Below are 22,421 nucleotides of genomic sequence, written 5' to 3'. Positions count from 1 at the left end.
AAAGCCAAAAATCTGTTCTGAAGTGATATCCTGAATTCCTCTACTTTCCCCTTCACCGCTAAAACATTATTGGGCTTCTGCTTACATTCAATAGTTTCCTCCATTCCCTCTTCAAGTCTAGGCTAATTCGAGACCTTACGATCCTGTGGTCGCTAAACGCACCTTTCTGAGGACCTCCACATCATGCACGATGCCAGGGTGAGCGAATAGTAAAGTCTATTTCATTTTTAGTCTCAGCATTAGAGCTGTTTCACGTCCACTTCATGTTCTCTCGTTTGTGGAAGAAGGTAGTATTCATGATATGTAAATTATTTCGCTCTGTGAACTCAACCAATAACTCCTAATAACTCCCCCCTGCTATTCCTAGAGCCTATGCCATAGTCACCTACTGCCTGGTCTCCAGCCTGCTTCTTTCCTACCTTGGCATTGAAGTCACCCATCAGTACAGTGTAATGTGTTATTACTTTGCCCATTGCCGATTCCTCGCCTTCATAGAAGGTTTCGACGATGTGGTCATCATGGCTGCAGGTAGGCACATAAGCCTCTGCGACATTAAGTTTCTACTTCTTGAGCCTAATTACGATAACTGCCACCGTCTTGTTTATACCACAGAATTCCTCTATGTTGCCAGCTATACAACAATCAATGAGGAATCCTCTACCTGGTTCTAGTCTTTCCGCTAATCCACGATAGCATAACACATGCCCACCTCTTAGCACTGTATACGTCTCATCTGTCCTCCTGACCTCACTAAGCCCTATGACATCCCATTTATTACCCACTAGTTCCTCAAATAGGACTGCTAGACTAACCTCACTGGATAAGGTTACAGTGTTAAATGTTACCAGGTTAAGTTTCCAATGGCAGCTCGTCCGGAGCCAGAGGTTCTTAGCACCCTCTGCTGCATCAGAAGTCTGACCGCCACCTTGGTCAGTTGCTCCACAGCTGCCAGGGCCTGAGGGCTGAGGGTTGATTGGTGTAGTCATAAAGGGGCCAAGATGTTCAGTTCTTTATCGGTCCAAGTGAGCCAAATAAAGTTCCTTTTATAAGCCCTTTACTGTTTTCCTGACTGCTGCCGCCACCACATGACAATATAAACTCTGTCCATATTCATGGTGCAGACACGGAGCACTGACCTGGAGCGCCACCTTCTGGCCAGGCACCAGGTCCTTGCCCAGATGCAGGCTGAAGCGCTCACGGCCAGATAGCCCCAGCATCTGGGCGTTTTGCCCCGGCAGATATTGAAGGGGCACAATGCCCATGCCCACAAGGTTGCTGCGGTGGATGCGCTCGTAGCTCTCAGCCAGCACCATTTGGATGCCCTGCGGAGGAAACCCCACCGTCATATGCACGCAGCACACTGCCCTTTAACAATGTCTCCTCGTGTACAGCAACAAAAAAGAAAAATACACGTCTGCATATTGGCGATTTACAAGAAATCGATGCTTTGCTGCAGCAGCATCATGAACTAGTCCAAGAAAGAATGCTGCACACAGAATCACATCGTTTGCGCCATTGCAAGAGCTGTTCACTGGTACACTCGAACATTGTTAGAGGTCTGCTATAAATACATCTTAGGAGTGCTGTTCAAATCAAATCAAAATTTTTTTTTCCGAGAACTGGATGATTACCTGGGCTACATGCTATATAAACAGCTTTACAAAGGGCTAGGAAACCATTTATTTGCATGGCTGCAGCAGACACAAGGAAATAGTATAATTTGTGAATAATACTTAAGTAGACATCAAAATTTTAAACAAGGCATACATAAGTAGCACACAACAGAGAGCACACAAAAGGTTCATCAATAATGAAGTAAAAAGAAATACATTAAACAACATCACAAGAGTTTATGAAGACCTCATTCATTTAAGTAATAACAGAAGAAAGGACACAAATTACATTTCTGCAAAGTGAGTCTCCAGGTGCATTGAACTACAAGCAGAAGTGATTTATTATTTTTAAATATTTGATATTTCAAAATAAGTTCAAAAGAAAAAACTGGAAGCTACGAGCCAACAACTGCAATTTGTAATTAGCATGCTTGTGCCAATAGTAGGTTTGTGGTCATAAGTTAATTCAAACCAAACATTTTGAACATTTCTGGCACACAAAAAACATTGAACAACACAATAGGCATTTTCAAAACCATATATTTTTTTAACACACAAGGCCGTTGCATGAAAACAAAGTGTACTGAAGCTTTGTTGCACTCAGTGCAGCTGCTCCGAACTTTAGCAAAAATGGCAAACGGAAATCGGTGGAGTCAATCTATTTACAGGCTATAGGACCTATATGCCAAACCCCCAACTGCTGGCCTCAACTGCTGGCCTCAACTACGGCGCACGCATTGGGCGCCTCCTGCACGGCGTGTACATGTCAGGCACTGTCAGGTGTCCCCAATGTGCCTTGTGCTGGCTCCCTCTTGTACTCGTGCCATTGCTCAGCAAATGAAGAAGAGAGGCAGCTGCAGTCAGCTCAGACGCGTCCTCCGATTGGCGTTCACCCTTGTGTTGACTTTGATAAATGCGTGTCAAGGGCAATGCAGGCGCTGACGCCTGGCAGGTACAGATATAGGCGCTGCACTCGCCCCTGCTTGCATCTGATGCTGCATGTACGCACAGAGCAGCTCCGGCATACATGCGGGGCTGCGCCTAGGAAGTGTCCATGGAGTCTAGGCTTTTTCACACAACAATGCCATCTCTGCAACAGGGACTACACTGAACCAAAGCTACACTAAGTAAATATTCCAGGTATGTTCTTCACTTGAGACATCTACATCAAGACTTAGAATACGAATAATTCAAATCGGATTGAATATTGCACAGTTTACTATTCCACCTCTGACATATATGTGGGGCTGTGCCTGGAAAGTGTCCATGGAGTCTGGGCTTTCACACACCACAATGTCATCTCCGCAAGAGGGACTACACTGAACCAAAGCTACACTAAGTAAAAATTCCAGATATGTTATTCACTTGAGACATCTACTTCTAGATTTAGATAGAATACGAATATTTCAAACCGGATTGAATATTGCATTGTTTACTATTCCACCTTCGGCATACATGCGGGGCTGTGCCAAGGAAGTGTCCATGGAGTCTGGGCTTTCACACACCAGAATGCCATCTCCGCAAGAGTGACTAGACTCAATCAAAGCTACACTAAGTAAATAATCCAGATATGTTCTTCACTTGAAACATCTACTTCTAGATTTAAAATACGAATCATTCAAGTCGGATTTAATATTGCATAGTTTACTATTCCACCTCCGGCATACATGCGGGCCTGCGCCTAGGCAGTATCCATAGAGTCTGGGCTTTTACACACCACAATGCCATCTCCGCAAAAGGGACTACACCGAACCAAAGATACACTAAGTAAATATTCCAGATATGTTCTTCACTTGAGACATCTACTTCTAGATTTAGAATACGAGTAATTCAAATCGGACTGAATATTGCATAGTTTACTATTCCACCTCCGGCATACATGTGGGGCTCTGCCTAGGAAGTGTCCATGGAGTCTGGGCTTTCACACACCGCAATGCCATCTCCACAACATGAACTACACTGAACCAAAGCTACACTAAGTAAATATACCAGGTATGTTCTTCACTTGAGACATCTACTTCTAGATTTAGAATACGAATAATTCAAATCGGATTGAATATTGCATAGATTACTATTCCACCTCCGGCATACATGTGGGGCTGTGCCTAGGAAGTGTCCATGGAGTCTGGGCTTTCACACACCACAATGCCATCTCCACAAGAGGGACTACACTGAACCAAAGCTACACTAAGTAAATATTCCAGGTATGTTCTTCACTTGAGACATCTACTTCTAGATTTAGAATACTAATAATTCAAATCGGATTGAAAATTGCATAGTTTACTATTCCACCTCCGGCATACATGTGGGGTGTGCCTAGGAAGTGTCCATGGAGTCGGCTTTCACACACCGCAATGCCATCTCCACAAGAGGGACTACACTGAACCAAAGCTACACTAAGTAAATATTCCAGGTATGTTCTTCACTTGAGACATCTACTTCTAGATTTAGAATACGAATAATTCAAGTCGGATTGAATATTGCATAGATTACTATTCCACCTCCGGCATACATGTGGGGCTGTGCCTAGGAAGTGTCCATGGAGTCTGGGCTTTCACACACCACAATGCCATCTCCACAAGAGGGATTACACTGAACCAAAGCTACACTAAGTAAATATTCCAGGTATGTTCTTCACTTGAGACATCTACTTCTAGATTTAGAATACGAATAATTCAGATCGGATTGAATATTCCATAGTTTACTATTCCACCTCCGGCATACATGTGGGGTGTGCCTAGGAAGTGTTCATGGAGTCTGGGCTTTCACACACCGCAATGCCATCTCCACAAGAGGGACTACACTGAACCAAAGCTACACTAAGTAAATATTCCAGATATTTTCTTCACTTGAGACATATACTTCTAGATATAAATACGAATAATTCAAATCGGATTGAATATTGCATAGTTTACTATTCCATCTCTGAAATACATGTGGGGCTGTGCCTAGGAAGTGTCAATGGAGTCTGGGCTTTAACACACCACAATGCCATCTCCGCAAGAGGGACTACACTGAACCAAAGCTACACTAAGTAAATATTCCAGGTATGTTCTTCACTTGAGACATCTACATCAAGACTTAGAATACGAATAATTCAAATCGGATTGAATATTGCACAGTTTACTATTCCACCTCTGACATATATGTGGGGCTGTGCCTGGAAAGTGTCCATGGAGTCTGGGCTTTCACACACCACAATGTCATCTCCGCAAGAGGGACTACACTGAACCAAAGCTACACTAAGTAAAAATTCCAGATATGTTATTCACTTGAGACATCTACTTCTAGATTTAGATAGAATACGAATATTTCAAACCGGATTGAATATTGCATTGTTTACTATTCCACCTTCGGCATACATGCGGGGCTGTGCCAAGGAAGTGTCCATGGAGTCTGGGCTTTCACACACCAGAATGCCATCTCCGCAAGAGTGACTAGACTCAATCAAAGCTACACTAAGTAAATAATCCAGATATGTTCTTCACTTGAAACATCTACTTCTAGATTTAAAATACGAATCATTCAAGTCGGATTTAATATTGCATAGTTTACTATGCCACCTCCGGCATACATGCGGGCCTGCGCCTAGGCAGTATCCATAGAGTCTGGGCTTTTACACACCACAATGCCATCTCCGCAAAAGGGACTACACCGAACCAAAGATACACTAAGTAAATATTCCAGATATGTTCTTCACTTGAGACATCTACTTCTAGATTTAGAATACGAGTAATTCAAATCGGACTGAATATTGCATAGTTTACTATTCCACCTCCGGCATACATGTGGGGCTCTGCCTAGGAAGTGTCCATGGAGTCTGGGCTTTCACACACCGCAATGCCATCTCCAAACATGAACTACACTGAACAAAAGCTACACTAAGTAAATATTCCAGGTATGTTCTTCACTTGAGACATCTACTTCTAGATTTAGAATACGAATAATTCAAATCGGATTGAATATTGCATAGATTACTATTCCACCTCCGGCATACATGTGGGGCTGTGCCTAGGAAGTGTCCATGGAGTCTGGGCTTTCACACACCACAATGCCATCTCCACAAGAGGGACTACACTGAACCAAAGCTACACTAAGTAAATATTCCAGGTATGTTCTTCACTTGAGACATCTACTTCTAGATTTAGAATACTAATAATTCAAATCGGATTGAATATTGCATAGTTTACTATTCCACCTCCGGCATACATGTGGGGTGTGCCTAGGAAGTGTCCATGGAGTCAGCTTTCACACACCGCAATGCCATCTCCACAAGAGGGACTACACTGAACCAAAGCTACACTAAGTAAATATTCCAGGTATGTTCTTCACTTGAGACATCTACTTCTAGATTTAGAATACGAATAATTCAAGTCGGATTGAATATTGCATAGATTACTATTCCACCTCCGGCATACATGTGGGGCTGTGCCTAGGAAGTGTCCATGGAGTCTGGGCTTTCACACACCACAATGCCATCTCCACAAGAGGGATTACACTGAACCAAAGCTACACTAAGTAAATATTCCAGGTATGTTCTTCACTTGAGACATCTACTTCTAGATTTAGAATACGAATAATTCAGATCGGATTGAATATTCCATAGTTTACTATTCCACCTCCGGCATACATGTGGGGTGTGCCTAGGAAGTGTTCATGGAGTCTCGGCTTTCACACACCGCAATGCCATCTCCACAAGAGGGACTACACTGAACCAAAGCTACACTAAGTAAATATTCCAGATATTTTCTTCACTTGAGACATATACTTCTAGATATAAATACGAATAATTCAAATCGGATTGAATATTGCATAGTTTACTATTCCATCTCTGAAATACATGTGGGGCTGTGCCTAGGAAGTGTCAATGGAGTCTGGGCTTTAACACACCACAATGCCATCTCCGCAAGAGGGACTACACTGAACCAAAGCTACACTAAGTAAATATTCCAGGTATGTTCTTCACTTGAGACATCTACTTCTAGATTTAGAATAAGAATAATTCAGATCGGATTCAATATTGCATAGTTAACTATCCCACCTCCGGCATACATGTGGGGCTGTGCCTAGGAAGTGTCCATGGAGTCTGGGCTTTCACACACCACAATGCCATCTCCGCAAGAGGGACTACACCGAACCAAAGATACGCTAAGTAAATATTCCAGATATGTTCTTCACTTGAGACATCTACTTCTAGATTTAAAATACGAATAATTCAAATCGGATTGAATATTGCATAGTTTACTATTCCACCTCCGGCATACATGTGGGGCTGTGCCTAGGAAGTGTCCATGGAGTCTGGGCTTTCACACACCGCAATGCCATCTCCACAACATGGACTACACTGAACCAAAGCTACACTAAGTAAATATTCCAGGTATGTTCTTCACTTGAGACATCTACTTCTAGATTTAGAATACTAATAATTCAAATCGGATTGAATATTGCATAGTTTACTATTCCACCTCCGGCATACATGTGGGGTGTGCCTAGGAAGTGTTCATAGAGTCTGGGCTTTCACACACCGCAATGCCATCTCCACAAGGACTACACTGAACCAAAGCTGCACTAAGTAAATATTCCAGATATGTTCTTCACTTGAGACATCTACTTCTAGATTTAGAATACGAATAATTCAGATCGGATTGAATATTGCATAGTTTACTATTCCACCTCCGGCATACATGTGGGGCTGTGCCTAGGAAGTGTCCATGGAGTCTGGGCTTTCACACACCGCAATGCCATCTCCACAAGAGGGACTACACTGAACCAAAGCTACACTAAGTAAATATTCCAGGTATGTTCTTCACTTGAGACATCTACTTCTAGATTTAGAATACGAATAATTCAAATCGGATTGAATATTGCATAGTTTACTATTCCACCTCAGGCATACATGTGGGGCTGGGCCTAGGAAGTGTCCATGGAGTCTGGGCATTCACACACCGCAATGCCATCTCTGCAAGAGGGACTACACTGAACCAAAGCTACACTAAGTATATATTCCAGGTATGTTCTTCACTTGAGACATCTACTTCTAGATTTAGAATACGAAAAATTCAAATCGGATTGAATATTGCATAGATTACTATTCCACCTCCGGCATACATGTGGGGCTGTGCCTAGGAAGTGTCCATGGAGTCTGGGCTTTCACACACCACAATGCCATCTCCACAAGAGGGACTACACTGAACCAAAGCTACACTAAGTAAATATTCCAGGTATGTTGTTCACTTGAGACATCTACTTCTAGATTTAGAATACAAATAATTCAGATCGGATTGAATATTGCATAGTTTACTATTCCACCTCCGGCATACATGTGGGGTGTGCCTAGGAAGTGTCCATGGAGTCTGGGCTTTCACACACCGCAATGCCATCTCCACAAGAGGGACTACACTGAACCAAAGCTACACTAAGTAAATATTCCAGGTATGTTCTTCACTTGAGACATCTAATTCTAGATTTAGAATACGAATAATTCAAATCGGATTGAATATTGCATAGATTACTATTCCACCTCCGGCATACATGTGGGGCTGTGGCTAGGAAGTGTCCATGGAGTCTGGGCTTTCACACACCCCAATGCCATCTCCACAAGAGGGACTACACTGAACCAAAGCTACACTAAGTAAATATTCCAGGTATGTTCTTCACTTGAGACATCTACTTCTAGATTTAGAATACGAATAATTCAGATCGGATTGAATATTGCATAGTTTACTATTCCACCTCCGGCATACATGTGGGGTGTGCCTAGGAAGTGTCCATGGAGTCTGGGCTTTCACACACCGCAATGCCATCTCCACAAGAGGGACTACACTGAACCAAAGCTACACTAAGTAAATATTCCAGATATGTTCTTCACTTGAGACATATACTTCTATATATAGAATACGAATAATTCAAATCGGATTGAATATTGCAGAGTTTACTATTCCATCTCTAAAATACATGTGGGGCAGTGCCTAGGAAGTGTCAATGGAGTCTGGGCTTTAACACACCACAATGCCATCTCCGCAAGAGGGACTACACTGAACCAAAGCTACACTAAGTAAATATTCCAGGTATGTTCTTCACTTGAGACATCTACTTCTACATTTAGAATACGAATAATTCAGATCGGAATCAATATTGCATAGTTAACTATCCCACCTCCGGCATACATGTGGGGCTGTGCCTAGGAAGTGTCCATGGAGTCTGGGCTTTCACACACCCACAATGCCATCTCCGCAAGAGGGACTACACAGAACCAAAGATACACTAAGTAAATATTCCAGATATGTTCTTCACTTGAGACATCTACTTCTAGATTTAAAATACGAATTCAAATCGGATTGAATATTGCATAGTTTACTATTCCACCTCCGGCATACATGTGGGGCTGTGCCTAGGAAGTGTCCATGGAGTCTGGGCTTTCACACACCGCAAAGCCATCTCCACAACCATGGACTACACTGAACCAAAGCTACACTAAGTAAATATTCCAGGTATGTTCTTCACTTGAGACATCTACTTCTAGATTTAGAATACTAATAATTCAAATCGGATTGAATATTGCATAGTTTACTATTCCACCTCCAGCATACATGTGGGGTGTGCCTAGGAAGTGTCCATGGAGTCGGCTTTCACACACCGCAATGCCATCTCCACAAGAAGGACTACACTGAACCAAAGCTGCACCTAAGTAAATATTCCAGATATGTTCTTCACTTGAGACATCTACTTCTAGATTTAGAATACGAATAATTCAGATCGGATTGAATATTGCATAGTTTACTATTCCACCTCCGGCATAAATGTGGGCTGTGCCTAGGAAGTGTCCATGGAGTCTGGGCTTTCACACACCGCAATGCCATCTCCACAAGAGGGGCTACACTGAACCAAAGCTACACTAAGCAAATATTTCAGGTATGTTGTTCACTTGAGACATCTACTTCTAGATTTAGAATACGAATAATTCAGATCGGATTGAATATTGCATAGTTTACTATTTCACCGCCGGCATACATTTGGGGCTGTGCCTAGGAAGTGTCCATGGTGTCTGGGCTTTCACACACCCACAATGCCATCCACACAAAGAGGGACTACACTGAACCAAAGCTACACTAAGTAAATATTCCAGGTATGTTCTTCACTTGAGACATCTACTTCTAGATTTAGAATACGAATAAGTCAGATCGGATTGAATATTGCATAGTTTACTATCCCACCTCCGGCATACATGTGGGGCTGTGCCTAGGAAGTGTCCATGGAGTCTGGGCTCTCACACACCACAATGCCATCTCCACAAGAGGGACTACACTGAACCAAAGCTACACTAAGTAAATATTCCAGGTATGTTCTTCACTTGAGACATCTACTTCTAGATTTAGAATACGAATAATTCAGATCGGATTGAATATTGCATAGTTTACTATTCCATCTCTGAAATACATGTGGGGCTGTGCCTAGGAAGTGTCCATTGAGTCTGGGCTTTCACACACCGCAATGCCATCTCCACAAGAGGGACTACACTGAACCAAAGCTACACTAAGTAAATATTCCAGGTATGTTCTTCACTTGAGACATCTACTTCTAGATTTAGAATACGAATAATTCAAATCGGATTGAATATTGCATAGTTTACTATTCCACCTCTGGCATACATTTGGGGCTGGGCCTAGGAAGTGTCCATGGAGTCTGGGCTTTCACACACCACAATGCCATCTCCGCAAGAGGGACTACACCGAACCAAAGATACACTAAGTAATCTACTTCTAGATTTAAAATACGAATAATTCAAATCGGATTGAATATTGCATAGTTTACTATTTCACCTCCGGCATACATGTTGGGCTGTGCCTAGGAAGTGTCCATGGAGTCTGGGCTTTCACACACCCGCAATGCCATCTCCACAACATGGACTACACTGAACCAAAGCTACACTAAGTAAATATTCCAGGTATGTTCTTCACTTGAGACATCTACTTCTAGATTTAGAATACTAATGATTCAAATCGGAATGAATATTGCATAGTTTACTATTCCACCTCCGGCATACATGTGGGGTGTGCCTAGGAAGTGTTCATGGAGTCTGGGCTTTCACACACCGCAATGCCATCTCCACAAGGACTACACTGAACCAAAGCTGCACTAAGTAAATATTCCAGGTATGTTCTTCACTTGAGACATCTACTTCTAGATTAGAATACGAATAATTCAGATAGGATTGAATATTGCATAGTTTACTATTCCACCTCCGCCATACATGTGGGGTGTGCCCTAGGAAAGTGTCCATGGAGTCTGGGCTTTCACACAGACCGCAATGCCATCTCCACAAGAGGGACTACACTGAACCAAAGCTACACTAAGTAAATATTACAGATATGTTCTTCACTTGAGACATATACTTCTAGATATTGAATACGAATAATTCAAATCGGATTGAATATTGCATAGTTTACTATTCCATCTCTGAAATACATGTGGGGCTGTGCCTAGGAAGTGTCAATGGAGTCTGGGCTTTAACACACCACAATGCCATCTCCGCAAGAGGGACTACACCGAACCAAAGATACACTAAGTAAATATTCCAGATATGTTCTTCACTTGAAACATCTACTTCTAGATTTAAAATACGAATAATTCAAATCGGATTGAATATTGCATAGTTTACTATTCCACCTCCGGCATACATGTGGGGCTGTGCCTAGGAAGTGTCCATGGAGTCTGGGCTTTCACACACCGCAATGCCATCTCCACAACATGGACTACACTGAACCAAAGCTACCACTAAGTAAATATTCCAGGTATGTTCTTCACTTGAGACATCTACTTCTAGATACAGAATACGAATAATTCAAATCGGATTGAATATTGCATAGTTTACTATTCCATCTCTGAAATACATGTGGGGCTGTGCCTAGGAAGTGTCCATGGAGTCTGGGCTTTCACACACCGCAATGCCATCTCCACAAGAGGGGCTACACTGAACCAAAGCTACACTAAGCAAATATTTCAGGTATGTTCTTCACTTGAGACATCTACTTCTAGATTTAGAATACGAATAATTCAGATCGGATTGAATATTGCATAGTTTACTATTCCACCGCCGGCATACATGTGGGGCTGTGCCTAGGAAGTGTCCAAGCAGTCTGGGCTTTCACACACCACAATGCCATCTACACAAAGAGGGACTACACTGAACCAAAGCTAAACTAAGTAAATATTCCAGGTATGTTCTTAACTTGAGACATCTACTTCTAGATTTAGAATACGAATAAGTCAGATCGGATTGAATATTGCATTGTTTACTATTCCACCTTCGGCATACATGCGGGGCTGTGCCAAGGAAGTGTCCATGGAGTCTGGGCTTTCACACACCAGAATGCCATCTCCGCAAGAGTGACTAGACTCAATCAAAGCTACACTAAGTAAATAATCCAGATATGTTCTTCACTTGAAACATCTACTTCTAGATTTAAATACGAATCATTCAAGTCGGATTTAATATTGCATAGTTTACTATTCCACCTCCGGCATACATGCGGGCCTGCGCCTAGGCAGTATCCATAGAGTCTGGGCTTTTACACACCACAATGCCATCTCCGCAAAAGGGACTACACCGAACCAAAGATACACTAAGTAAATATTCCAGATATGTTCTTCACTTGAGACATCTACTTCTAGATTTAGAATACGAGTAATTCAAATCGGACTGAATATTGCATAGTTTACTATTCCACCTCCGGCATACATGTGGGGGCTCTGCCTAGGAAGTGTCCATGGAGTCTGGGCTTTCACACACCGCAATGCCATCTCCACAACATGAACTACACTGAACCAAAGCTACACTAAGTAAATATTCCAGGTATGTTCTTCACTTGAGACATCTACTTCTAGATTTAGAATACGAATAATTCAAATCGGATTGAATATTGCATAGATTACTATTCCACCTCCGGCATATATGTGGGGCTGTGCCCTAGGAAGTGTCCATGGAGTCTGGGCTTTCACACACCACAATGCCATCTCCACAAGAGGGACTACACTGAACCAAAGCTACACTAAGTAAATATTCCAGGTATGTTCTTCACTTGAGACATCTACTTCTAGATTTAGAATACTAATAATTCAAATCGGATTGAATATTGCATAGTTTACTATTCCACCTCCGGCATACATGTGGGGTGTGCCTAGGAAGTGTCCATGGAGTCAGCTTTCACACACCGCAATGCCATCTCCACAAGAGGGACTACACTGAACCAAAGCTACACTAAGTAAATATTCCAGGTATGTTCTTCACTTGAGACATCTACTTCTAGATTTAGAATACGAATAATTCAAGTCGGATTGAATATTGCATAGATTACTATTCCACCTCCGGCATACATGTGGGGCTGTGCCTAGGAAGTGTCCATGGAGTCTGGGCTTTCACACACCACAATGCCATCTCCACAAGAGGGATTACACTGAACCAAAGCTACACTAAGTAAATATTCCAGGTATGTTCTTCACTTGAGACATCTACTTCTAGATTTAGAATACGAATAATTCAGATCGGATTGAATATTCCATAGTTTACTATTCCACCCTCCGGCATACATGTGGGGTGTGCCTAGGAAGTTTTCATGGAGTCTCGGCTTTCACACACCGCAATGCCATCTCCACAAGAGGGACTACACTGAACCAAAGCTACACTAAGTAAATATTCCAGATATTTTCTTCACTTGAGACATATACTTCTAGATATAAATACGAATAATTCAAATCGGATTGAATATTGCATAGTTTACTATTCCATCTCTGAAATACATGTGGGGCTGTGCCTAGGAAGTGTCAATGGAGTCTGGGCTTTAACACACCACAATGCCATCTCCGCAAGAGGGACTACACTGAACCAAAGCTACACTAAGTAAATATTCCAGGTATGTTCTTCACTTGAGACATCTACTTCTAGATTTAGAATAAGAATAATTCAGATCGGATTCAACATTGCATAGTTAACTATCCCACCTCCGGCATACATGTGGGGCTGTGCCTAGGAAGTGTCCATGGAGTCTGGGCTTTCACACACCACAATGCCATCTCCGCAAGAGGGACTACACCGAACCAAAGATACGCTAAGTAAATATTCCAGATATGTTCTTCACTTGAGACATCTACTTCTAGATTTAAAATACGAATAATTCAAATCGGATTGAATATTGCATAGTTTACTATTCCACCTCCAGCATACATGTGGGGCTGTGCCTAGGAAGTGTCCATGGAGTCTGGGCTTTCACACACCGCAATGCCATCTCCACAACATGGACTACACTGAACCAAAGCTACACTAAGTAAATATTCCAGGTATGTTCTTCACTTGAGACATCTACTTCTAGATTTAGAATACTAATAATTCAAATCGGATTGAATATTGCATAGTTTACTATTCCACCTCCGGCATACATGTGGGGTGTGCCTAGGAAGTGTTCATAGAGTCTGGGCTTTCACACACCGCAATGCCATCTCCACAAGGACTACACTGAACCAAAGCTGCACTAAGTAAATATTCCAGATATGTTCTTCACTTGAGACATCTACTTCTAGATTTAGAATACGAATAATTCAGATCGGATTGAATATTGCATAGTTTACTATTCCACCTCCGGCATACATGTGGGGCTGTGCCTAGGAAGTGTCCATGGAGTCTGGGCTTTCACACACCGCAATGCCATCTCCACAAGAGGGACTACACTGAACCAAAGCTACACTAAGTAAATATTCCAGGTATGTTCTTCACTTGAGACATCTACTTCTAGATTTAGAATACGAATAATTCAAATCGGATTGAATATTGCATAGTTTACTATTCCACCTCAGGCATACATGTGGGGCTGGGCCTAGGAAGTGTCCATGGAGTCTGGGCATTCACACACCGCAATGCCATCTCTGCAAGAGGGACTACACTGAACCAAAGCTACACTAAGTATATATTCCAGGTATGTTCTTCACTTGAGACATCTACTTCTAGATTTAGAATACGAAAAATTCAAATCGGATTGAATATTGCATAGATTACTATTCCACCTCCGGCATACATGTGGGGCTGTGCCTAGGAAGTGTCCATGGAGTCTGGGCTTTCACACACCACAATGCCATCTCCACAAGAGGGACTACACTGAACCAAAGCTACACTAAGTAAATATTCCAGGTATGTTGTTCACTTGAGACATCTACTTCTAGATTTAGAATACAAATAATTCAGATCGGATTGAATATTGCATAGTTTACTATTCCACCTCCGGCATACATGTGGGGTGTGCCTAGGAAGTGTCCATGGAGTCTGGGCTTTCACACACCGCAATGCCATCTCCACAAGAGGGACTACACTGAACCAAAGCTACACTAAGTAAATATTCCAGGTATGTTCTTCACTTGAGACATCTAATTCTAGATTTAGAATACGAATAATTCAAATCGGATTGAATATTGCATAGATTACTATTCCACCTCCGGCATACATGTGGGGCTGTGGCTAGGAAGTGTCCATGGAGTCTGGGCTTTCACACACCCCAATGCCATCTCCACAAGAGGGACTACACTGAACCAAAGCTACACTAAGTAAATATTCCAGGTATGTTCTTCACTTGAGACATCTACTTCTAGATTTAGAATACGAATAATTCAGATCGGATTGAATATTGCATAGTTTACTATTCCACCTCCGGCATACATGTGGGGTGTGCCTAGGAAGTGTCCATGGAGTCTGGGCTTTCACACACCGCAATGCCATCTCCACAAGAGGGACTACACTGAACCAAAGCTACACTAAGTAAATATTCCAGATATGTTCTTCACTTGAGACATATACTTCTATATATAGAATACAAATAATTCAAATCGGATTGAATATTGCAGAGTTTACTATTCCATCTCTAAAATACATGTGGGGCAGTGCCTAGGAAGTGTCAATGGAGTCTGGGCTTTAACACACCACAATGCAATCTCCGCAAGAGGGACTACACTGAACCAAAGCTACACTAAGTAAATATTCCAGGTATGTTCTTCACTTGAGACATCTACTTCTACATTTAGAATACGAATAATTCAGATCGGAATCAATATTGCATAGTTAACTATCCCACCTCCGGCATACATGTGGGGCTGTGCCTAGGAAGTGTCCATGGAGTCTGGGCTTTCACACACCACAATGCCATCTCCGCAAGAGGGACTACACCGAACCAAAGATACACTAAGTAAATATTCCAGATATGTTCTTCACTTGAGACATCTACTTCTAGATTTAAAATACGAATTCAAATCGGATTGAATATTGCATAGTTTGCTATTCCACCTCCGGCATACATGTGGGGCTGTGCCTAGGAAGTGTCCATGGAGTCTGGGCTTTCACACACCGCAAAGCCATCTCCACAACATGGACTACACTGAACCAAAGCTACACTAAGTAAATATTCCAGGTATGTTCTTCACTTGAGACATCTACTTCTAGATTTAGAATACTAATAATTCAAATCGGATTGAATATTGCATAGTTTACTATTCCACCTCCAGCATACATGTGGGGTGTGCCTAGGAAGTGTCCATGGAGTCGGCTTTCACACACCGCAATGCCATCTCCACAAGAAGGACTACACTGAACCAAAGCTGCACTAAGTAAATATTCCAGATATGTTCTTCACTTGAGACATCTACTTCTAGATTTAGAATACGAATAATTCAGATCGGATTGAATATTGCATAGTTTACTATTCCACCTCCGGCATAAATGTGGGGCTGTGCCTAGGAAGTGTCCATGGAGTCTGGGCTTTCACACACCGCAATGCCATCTCCACAAGAGGGGCTACACTGAACCAAAGCTACACTAAGCAAATATTTCAGGTATGTTGTTCACTTGAGACATCTACTTCTAGATTTAGAATACGAATAATTCAGATCGGATTGAATATTGCATAGTTTACTATTCCACCGCCGGCATACATTTGGGGCTGTGCCTAGGAAGTGTCCATGGTGTCTGGGCTTTCACACACCACCATGCCATCCACACAAAGAGGGACTACACTGAACCAAAGCTACACTAAGTAAATATTCCAGGTATGTTCTTCACTTGAGACATCTACTTCTAGATTTAGAATACGAATAAGTCAGATCGGATTGAATATTGCATAGTTTACTATCCCACCTCCGGCATACATGTGGGGCTGTGCCTAGGAAGTGTCCATGGAGTCTGGGCTCTCACACACCACAATGCCATCTCCACAAGAGGGACTACACTGAACCAAAGCTACACTAAGTAAATATTCCAGGTATGTTCTTCACTTGAGACATCTACTTCTAGATTTAGAATACGAATAATTCAGATCGGATTGAATATTGCATAGTTTACTATTCCATCTCTGAAATACATGTGGGGCTGTGCCTAGGAAGTGTCCATTGAGTCTGGGCTTTCACACACCGCAATGCCATCTCCACAAGAGGGACTACACTGAACCAAAGCTACACTAAGTAAATATTCCAGGTATGTTCTTCACTTGAGACATCTACTTCTAGATTTAGAATACGAATAATTCAAATCGGATTGAATATTGCATAGTTTACTATTCCACCTCTGGCATACATTTGGGGCTGGGCCTAGGAAGTGTCCATGGAGTCTGGGCTTTCACACACCGCAATGCCATCTCTGCAAGAGGGACTACACTGAACCAAAGCTACACTAAGTAAATATTCCAGGTATGTTCTTCACTTGAGACATCTACTTCTAGATTTAGAATATGAATAAGTCAGATCGGATTGAATATTGCACAGTTTACTATCCCACCTCCGGCATACATGTGGGGCTGTGCCTAGGAAGTGTCCATGGAGTCTGGGCTTTCATATACCACAATGCCATCTCCACAAGAGGGACTACACTGAACCAAAGCTACACTAAGTAAATATTCCAGGTATGTTCTTCACTTGAGACATCTTCTTCTAGATTTAGAATACGAATAATTCAGATCGGATTGAATATTGCATAGTTTACTATTCCACCTCCGGCATACATGTGGGGTGTGCTTAGGAAGTGTCCATGGAGTCTGGGCTTTCACACATCGCAATGCCATCTCCACAAGAGGGACTACACTGAACCAAAGCTACACTAAGTAAATATTCCAGGTATGTTCTTCACTTGAGACATCTACTTCTAGATTTAGAATACGAATAATTCAAATCGGATTGAATATTGCATAGTTTACTATTCCACCTCCAGCATACATGTGGGGCTGTGCCTAGGAAGTGTCCATGGAGTCTGGGCTTTCACACACCATAATGCCATCTCCACAAGAGGGACTACACTGAACCAAAGCTACACTAAGTAAATATTCCAGGTATGTTGTTCACTTGAGACATCTACATCTAGATTTAGAATACAAATAATTCAGATCGGATTGAATAGTGCATATTTTACTATTCCACCTCCGGCATACATGTGGGGTGTGCCTAGGAAGTGTCCATGGAGTCTGGGCTTTCACACACCGCAATGCCATCTCCACAAGAGGGACTACACTGAACCAAAGCTACACTAAGTGAATATTCCAGGTATGTTCTTCACTTGAGACATCTACTTCTAGATTTAGAATACGAATAATTCAAATCGGATTGAGTATTGCATAGATTACTATTCCACCTCCGGCATACATGTGGGGTTGTGCCTAGGAAGTGTCCATGGAGTCTTGGCTTTCACACACCACAATGCCATCTCCACAAGAGGGACTACACTGAACCAAAGCTAAAGTAAGTAAATATTCCAGGTATGTTCTTCACTTGAGACATCTACTTCTAGATTTAGAATACGAATAATTCAGATAGGATTGAATATTGCATAGTTTACTATTCCACCTCCGCCATACATGTGGGGTGTGCCTAGGAAGTGTCCATGGAGTCTGGGCTTTCACACACCGCAATGCCATCTCCACAAGAGGGACTACACTGAACCAAAGCTACACTAAGTAAATATTACAGATATGTTCTTCACTTGAGACATATACTTCTAGATATAGAATACGAATAATTCAAATCGGATTGAATATTGCATAGTTTACTATTCCATCTCTGAAATACATGTGGGGCTGTGCCTAGGAAGTGTCAATGGAGTCTGGGCTTTAACACACCACAATGCCATCTCCGCAAGAGGGACTACACCGAACCAAAGATACACTAAGTAAATATTCCAGATATGTTCTTCACTTGAAACATCTACTTCTAGATTTAAAATACGAATAATTCAAATCGGATTGAATATTGCATAGTTTACTATTCCACCTCCGGCATACATGTGGGGCTGTGCCTAGGAAGTGTCCATGGAGTCTGGGCTTTCACACACCGCAATGCCATCTCCACAACATGGACTACACTGAACCAAAGCTACACTAAGTAAATATTCCAGATATGTTCTTCACTTGAGACATCTACTTCTAGATTTAGAATACTAATAATTCAAATCGGATTGAATATTGCATACTTTACTATCCCACCTCCGGCATACATGTGGGGCTGTTCCTAGGAACTGTCCATGGAGTCTGGGCTTTCACACACCACAATGCCATCTCCACAAGAGGGACTACACTGAACCAAAGCTACACTAAGTAAATATTCCAGGTATGTTCTTCACTTGAGACATCTACTTCTAGATACAGAATACGAATAATTCAAATCGGATTGAATATTGCATAGTTTACTATTCCATCTCTGAAATACATGTGGGGCTGTGCCTAGGAAGTGTCCATGGAGTCTGGGCTTTCACACACCGCAATGCCATCTCCACAAGAGGGGCTACACTGAACCAAAGCTACACTAAGCAAATATTTCAGGTATGTTCTTCACTTGAGACATCTACTTCTAGATTTAGAATACGAATAATTCAGATCGGATTGAATATTGCATAGTTTACTATTCCACCGCCGGCATACATGTGGGGATGTGCCTAGGAAGTGTCCATGCAGTCTGGGCTTTCACACACCACAATGCCATCTACACAAAGAGGGACTACACTGAACCAAAGCTAAACTAAGTAAATATTCCAGGTATGTTCTTAACTTGAGACATCTACTTCTAGATTTAGAATACGAATAAGTCAGATCGGATTGAATATTGCATAATTTACTATCCCACCTCCGGCATACATGTGGGGCTGTTCCTAGGAACTGTCCATGGAGTCTGGGCTTTCACACACCACAATGCCATCTCCACAAGAGGGACTACACTGAACCAAAGCTACACTAAGTAAATATTCCAGGTATGTTCTTTACTTGTGACATCTACTTCTAGATTTAGAATACGAATAATTCAAATCAGATTGAATATTGCATAGTTTACTATTCCATCTCTGAAATACATGTGGGGCTGTGCCTAGGAAGTGTCAATGGAGTCTGGGCTTTAACACACCACAATGCCATCTCCGCAAGAGGGACTACACTGAACCAAAGCTACACTAAGTAAATATTCCAGGTATGTTCTTCACTTGAGACATCTACTTCTAGATTTAGAATACGAATAATTCAGATCGGATTCAATATTGCATAGTTAACTATCCCACCTCCGGCATACATGTGGGGCTGTGCCTAGGAAGTGTCCATGGAGTCTGGGCTTTCACACACCACAATGCCATCTCCGCAAGAGGGACTACACCGAACCAAAGATACACTAAGTAATCTACTTCTAGATTTAAAATACGAATAATTCAAATCGGATTGAATATTGCATAGTTTACTATTTCACCTCCGGCATACATGTTGGGCTGTGCCTAGGAAGTGTCCATGGAGTCTGGGCTTTCACACACCGCAATGCCATCTCCACAACATGGACTACACTGAACCAAAGCTACACTAAGTAAATATTCCAGGTATGTTCTTCACTTGAGACATCTACTTCTAGATTTAGAATACTAATGATTCAAATCGGAATGAATATTGCATAGTTTACTATTCCACCTCCGGCATACATGTGGGGTGTGCCTAGGAAGTGTTCATGGAGTCTGGGCTTTCACACACCGCAATGCCATCTCCACAAGGACTACACTGAACCAAAGCTGCACTAAGTAAATATTCCAGGTATGTTCTTCACTTGAGACATCTACTTCTAGATTTAGAATACGAATAATTCAGATAGGATTGAATATTGCATAGTTTACTATTCCACCTCCGCCATACATGTGGGGTGTGCCTAGGAAGTGTCCATGGAGTCTGGGCTTTCACACACCGCAATGCCATCTCCACAAGAGGGACTACACTGAACCAAAGCTACACTAAGTAAATATTACAGATATGTTCTTCACTTGAGACATATACTTCTAGATATTGAATACGAATAATTCAAATCGGATTGAATATTGCATAGTTTACTATTCCATCTCTGAAATACATGTGGGGCTGTGCCTAGGAAGTGTCAATGGAGTCTGGGCTTTAACACACCACAATGCCATCTCCGCAAGAGGGACTACACCGAACCAAAGATACACTAAGTAAATATTCCAGATATGTTCTTCACTTGAAACATCTACTTCTAGATTTAAAATACGAATAATTCAAATCGGATTGAATATTGCATAGTTTACTATTCCACCTCCGGCATACATGTGGGGCTGTGCCTAGGAAGTGTCCATGGAGTCTGGGCTTTCACACACCGCAATGCCATCTCCACAACATGGACTACACTGAACCAAAGCTACACTAAGTAAATATTCCAGGTATGTTCTTCACTTGAGACATCTACTTCTAGATACAGAATACGAATAATTCAAATCGGATTGAATATTGCATAGTTTACTATTCCATCTCTGAAATACATGTGGGGCTGTGCCTAGGAAGTGTCCATGGAGTCTGGGCTTTCACACACCGCAATGCCATCTCCACAAGAGGGGCTACACTGAACCAAAGCTACACTAAGCAAATATTTCAGGTATGTTCTTCACTTGAGACATCTACTTATAGATTTAGAATACGAATAATTCAGATCGGATTGAATATTGCATAGTTTACTATTCCACCGCCGGCATACATGTGGGGCTGTGCCTAGGAAGTGTCCAAGCAGTCTGGTCTTTCACACACCACAATGCCATCTACACAAAGAGGGACTACACTGAACCAAAGCTAAACTAAGTAAATATTCCAGGTATGTTCTTAACTTGAGACATCTACTTCTAGATTTAGAATACGAATAAGTCAGATCGGATTGAATATTGCATAATTTACTATCCCACCTCCGGCATACATGTGGGGCTGTTCCTAGGAACTGTCCATGGAGTCTGGGCTTTCACACACCACAATGCCATCTCCACAAGAGGGACTACACTGAACCAAAGCTACACTAAGTAAATATTCCAGGTATGTTCTTCACTTGAGACATCTACTTCTAGATACAGAATACGAATAATTCAAATCGGATTGAATATTGCATAGTTTACTATTCCATCTCTGAAATACATGTGGGGCTGTGTCTAGTAAGTGTCCATTGAGTCTGGGCTTTCACACACCGCAATGCCATCTCCACAAGAGGGACTACACTGAACCAAAGCTACACTAAGTAAATATTCCAGGTATGTTCTTCACTTGTGACATCTACTTCTAGATTTAGAATACGAATAATTCAAATCAGATTGAATATTGCATAGTTTACTATTCCATCTCTGAAATACATGTGGGGCTGTGCCTAGGAAGTGTCAATGGAGTCTGGGCTTTAACACACCACAATGCCATCTCCGCAAGAGGGACTACACTGAACCAAAGCTACACTAAGTAAATATTCCAGGTATGTTCTTCACTTGAGACATCTACTTCTAGATTTAGAATA

At 41.9% G+C, this 22,421-nt stretch overlaps 1 protein-coding gene across 6 annotated transcripts in view; it reads right to left on the bottom strand.

Annotated features, from left to right (window-relative positions):
- LOC144094185 (cytoplasmic aconitate hydratase-like) overlaps nucleotides 1–22,421 on the bottom strand; it is a 393,589-nt gene that overhangs the window by 8,434 nt on the left and 362,734 nt on the right. For all 6 annotated transcript variants that reach the window (XM_077628105.1, XM_077628107.1, XM_077628108.1 and 3 more), the window contains one exon: nucleotides 1,137–1,322. In XM_077628105.1, coding sequence (XP_077484231.1) covers nucleotides 1,137–1,322 — 186 coding nt within the window. The remainder of the gene's footprint in view (nucleotides 1–1,136; nucleotides 1,323–22,421) is intronic.

Source organism: Amblyomma americanum, chromosome 6 (genome assembly GCF_052857255.1).
Source record: "Amblyomma americanum isolate KBUSLIRL-KWMA chromosome 6, ASM5285725v1, whole genome shotgun sequence".
Taxonomy (NCBI): Eukaryota; Metazoa; Arthropoda; class Arachnida; order Ixodida; family Ixodidae; genus Amblyomma; species Amblyomma americanum.
Note: the sequence above shows the minus strand (reverse complement) of the source record. Positions and strands in the feature narration are given on the sequence as shown.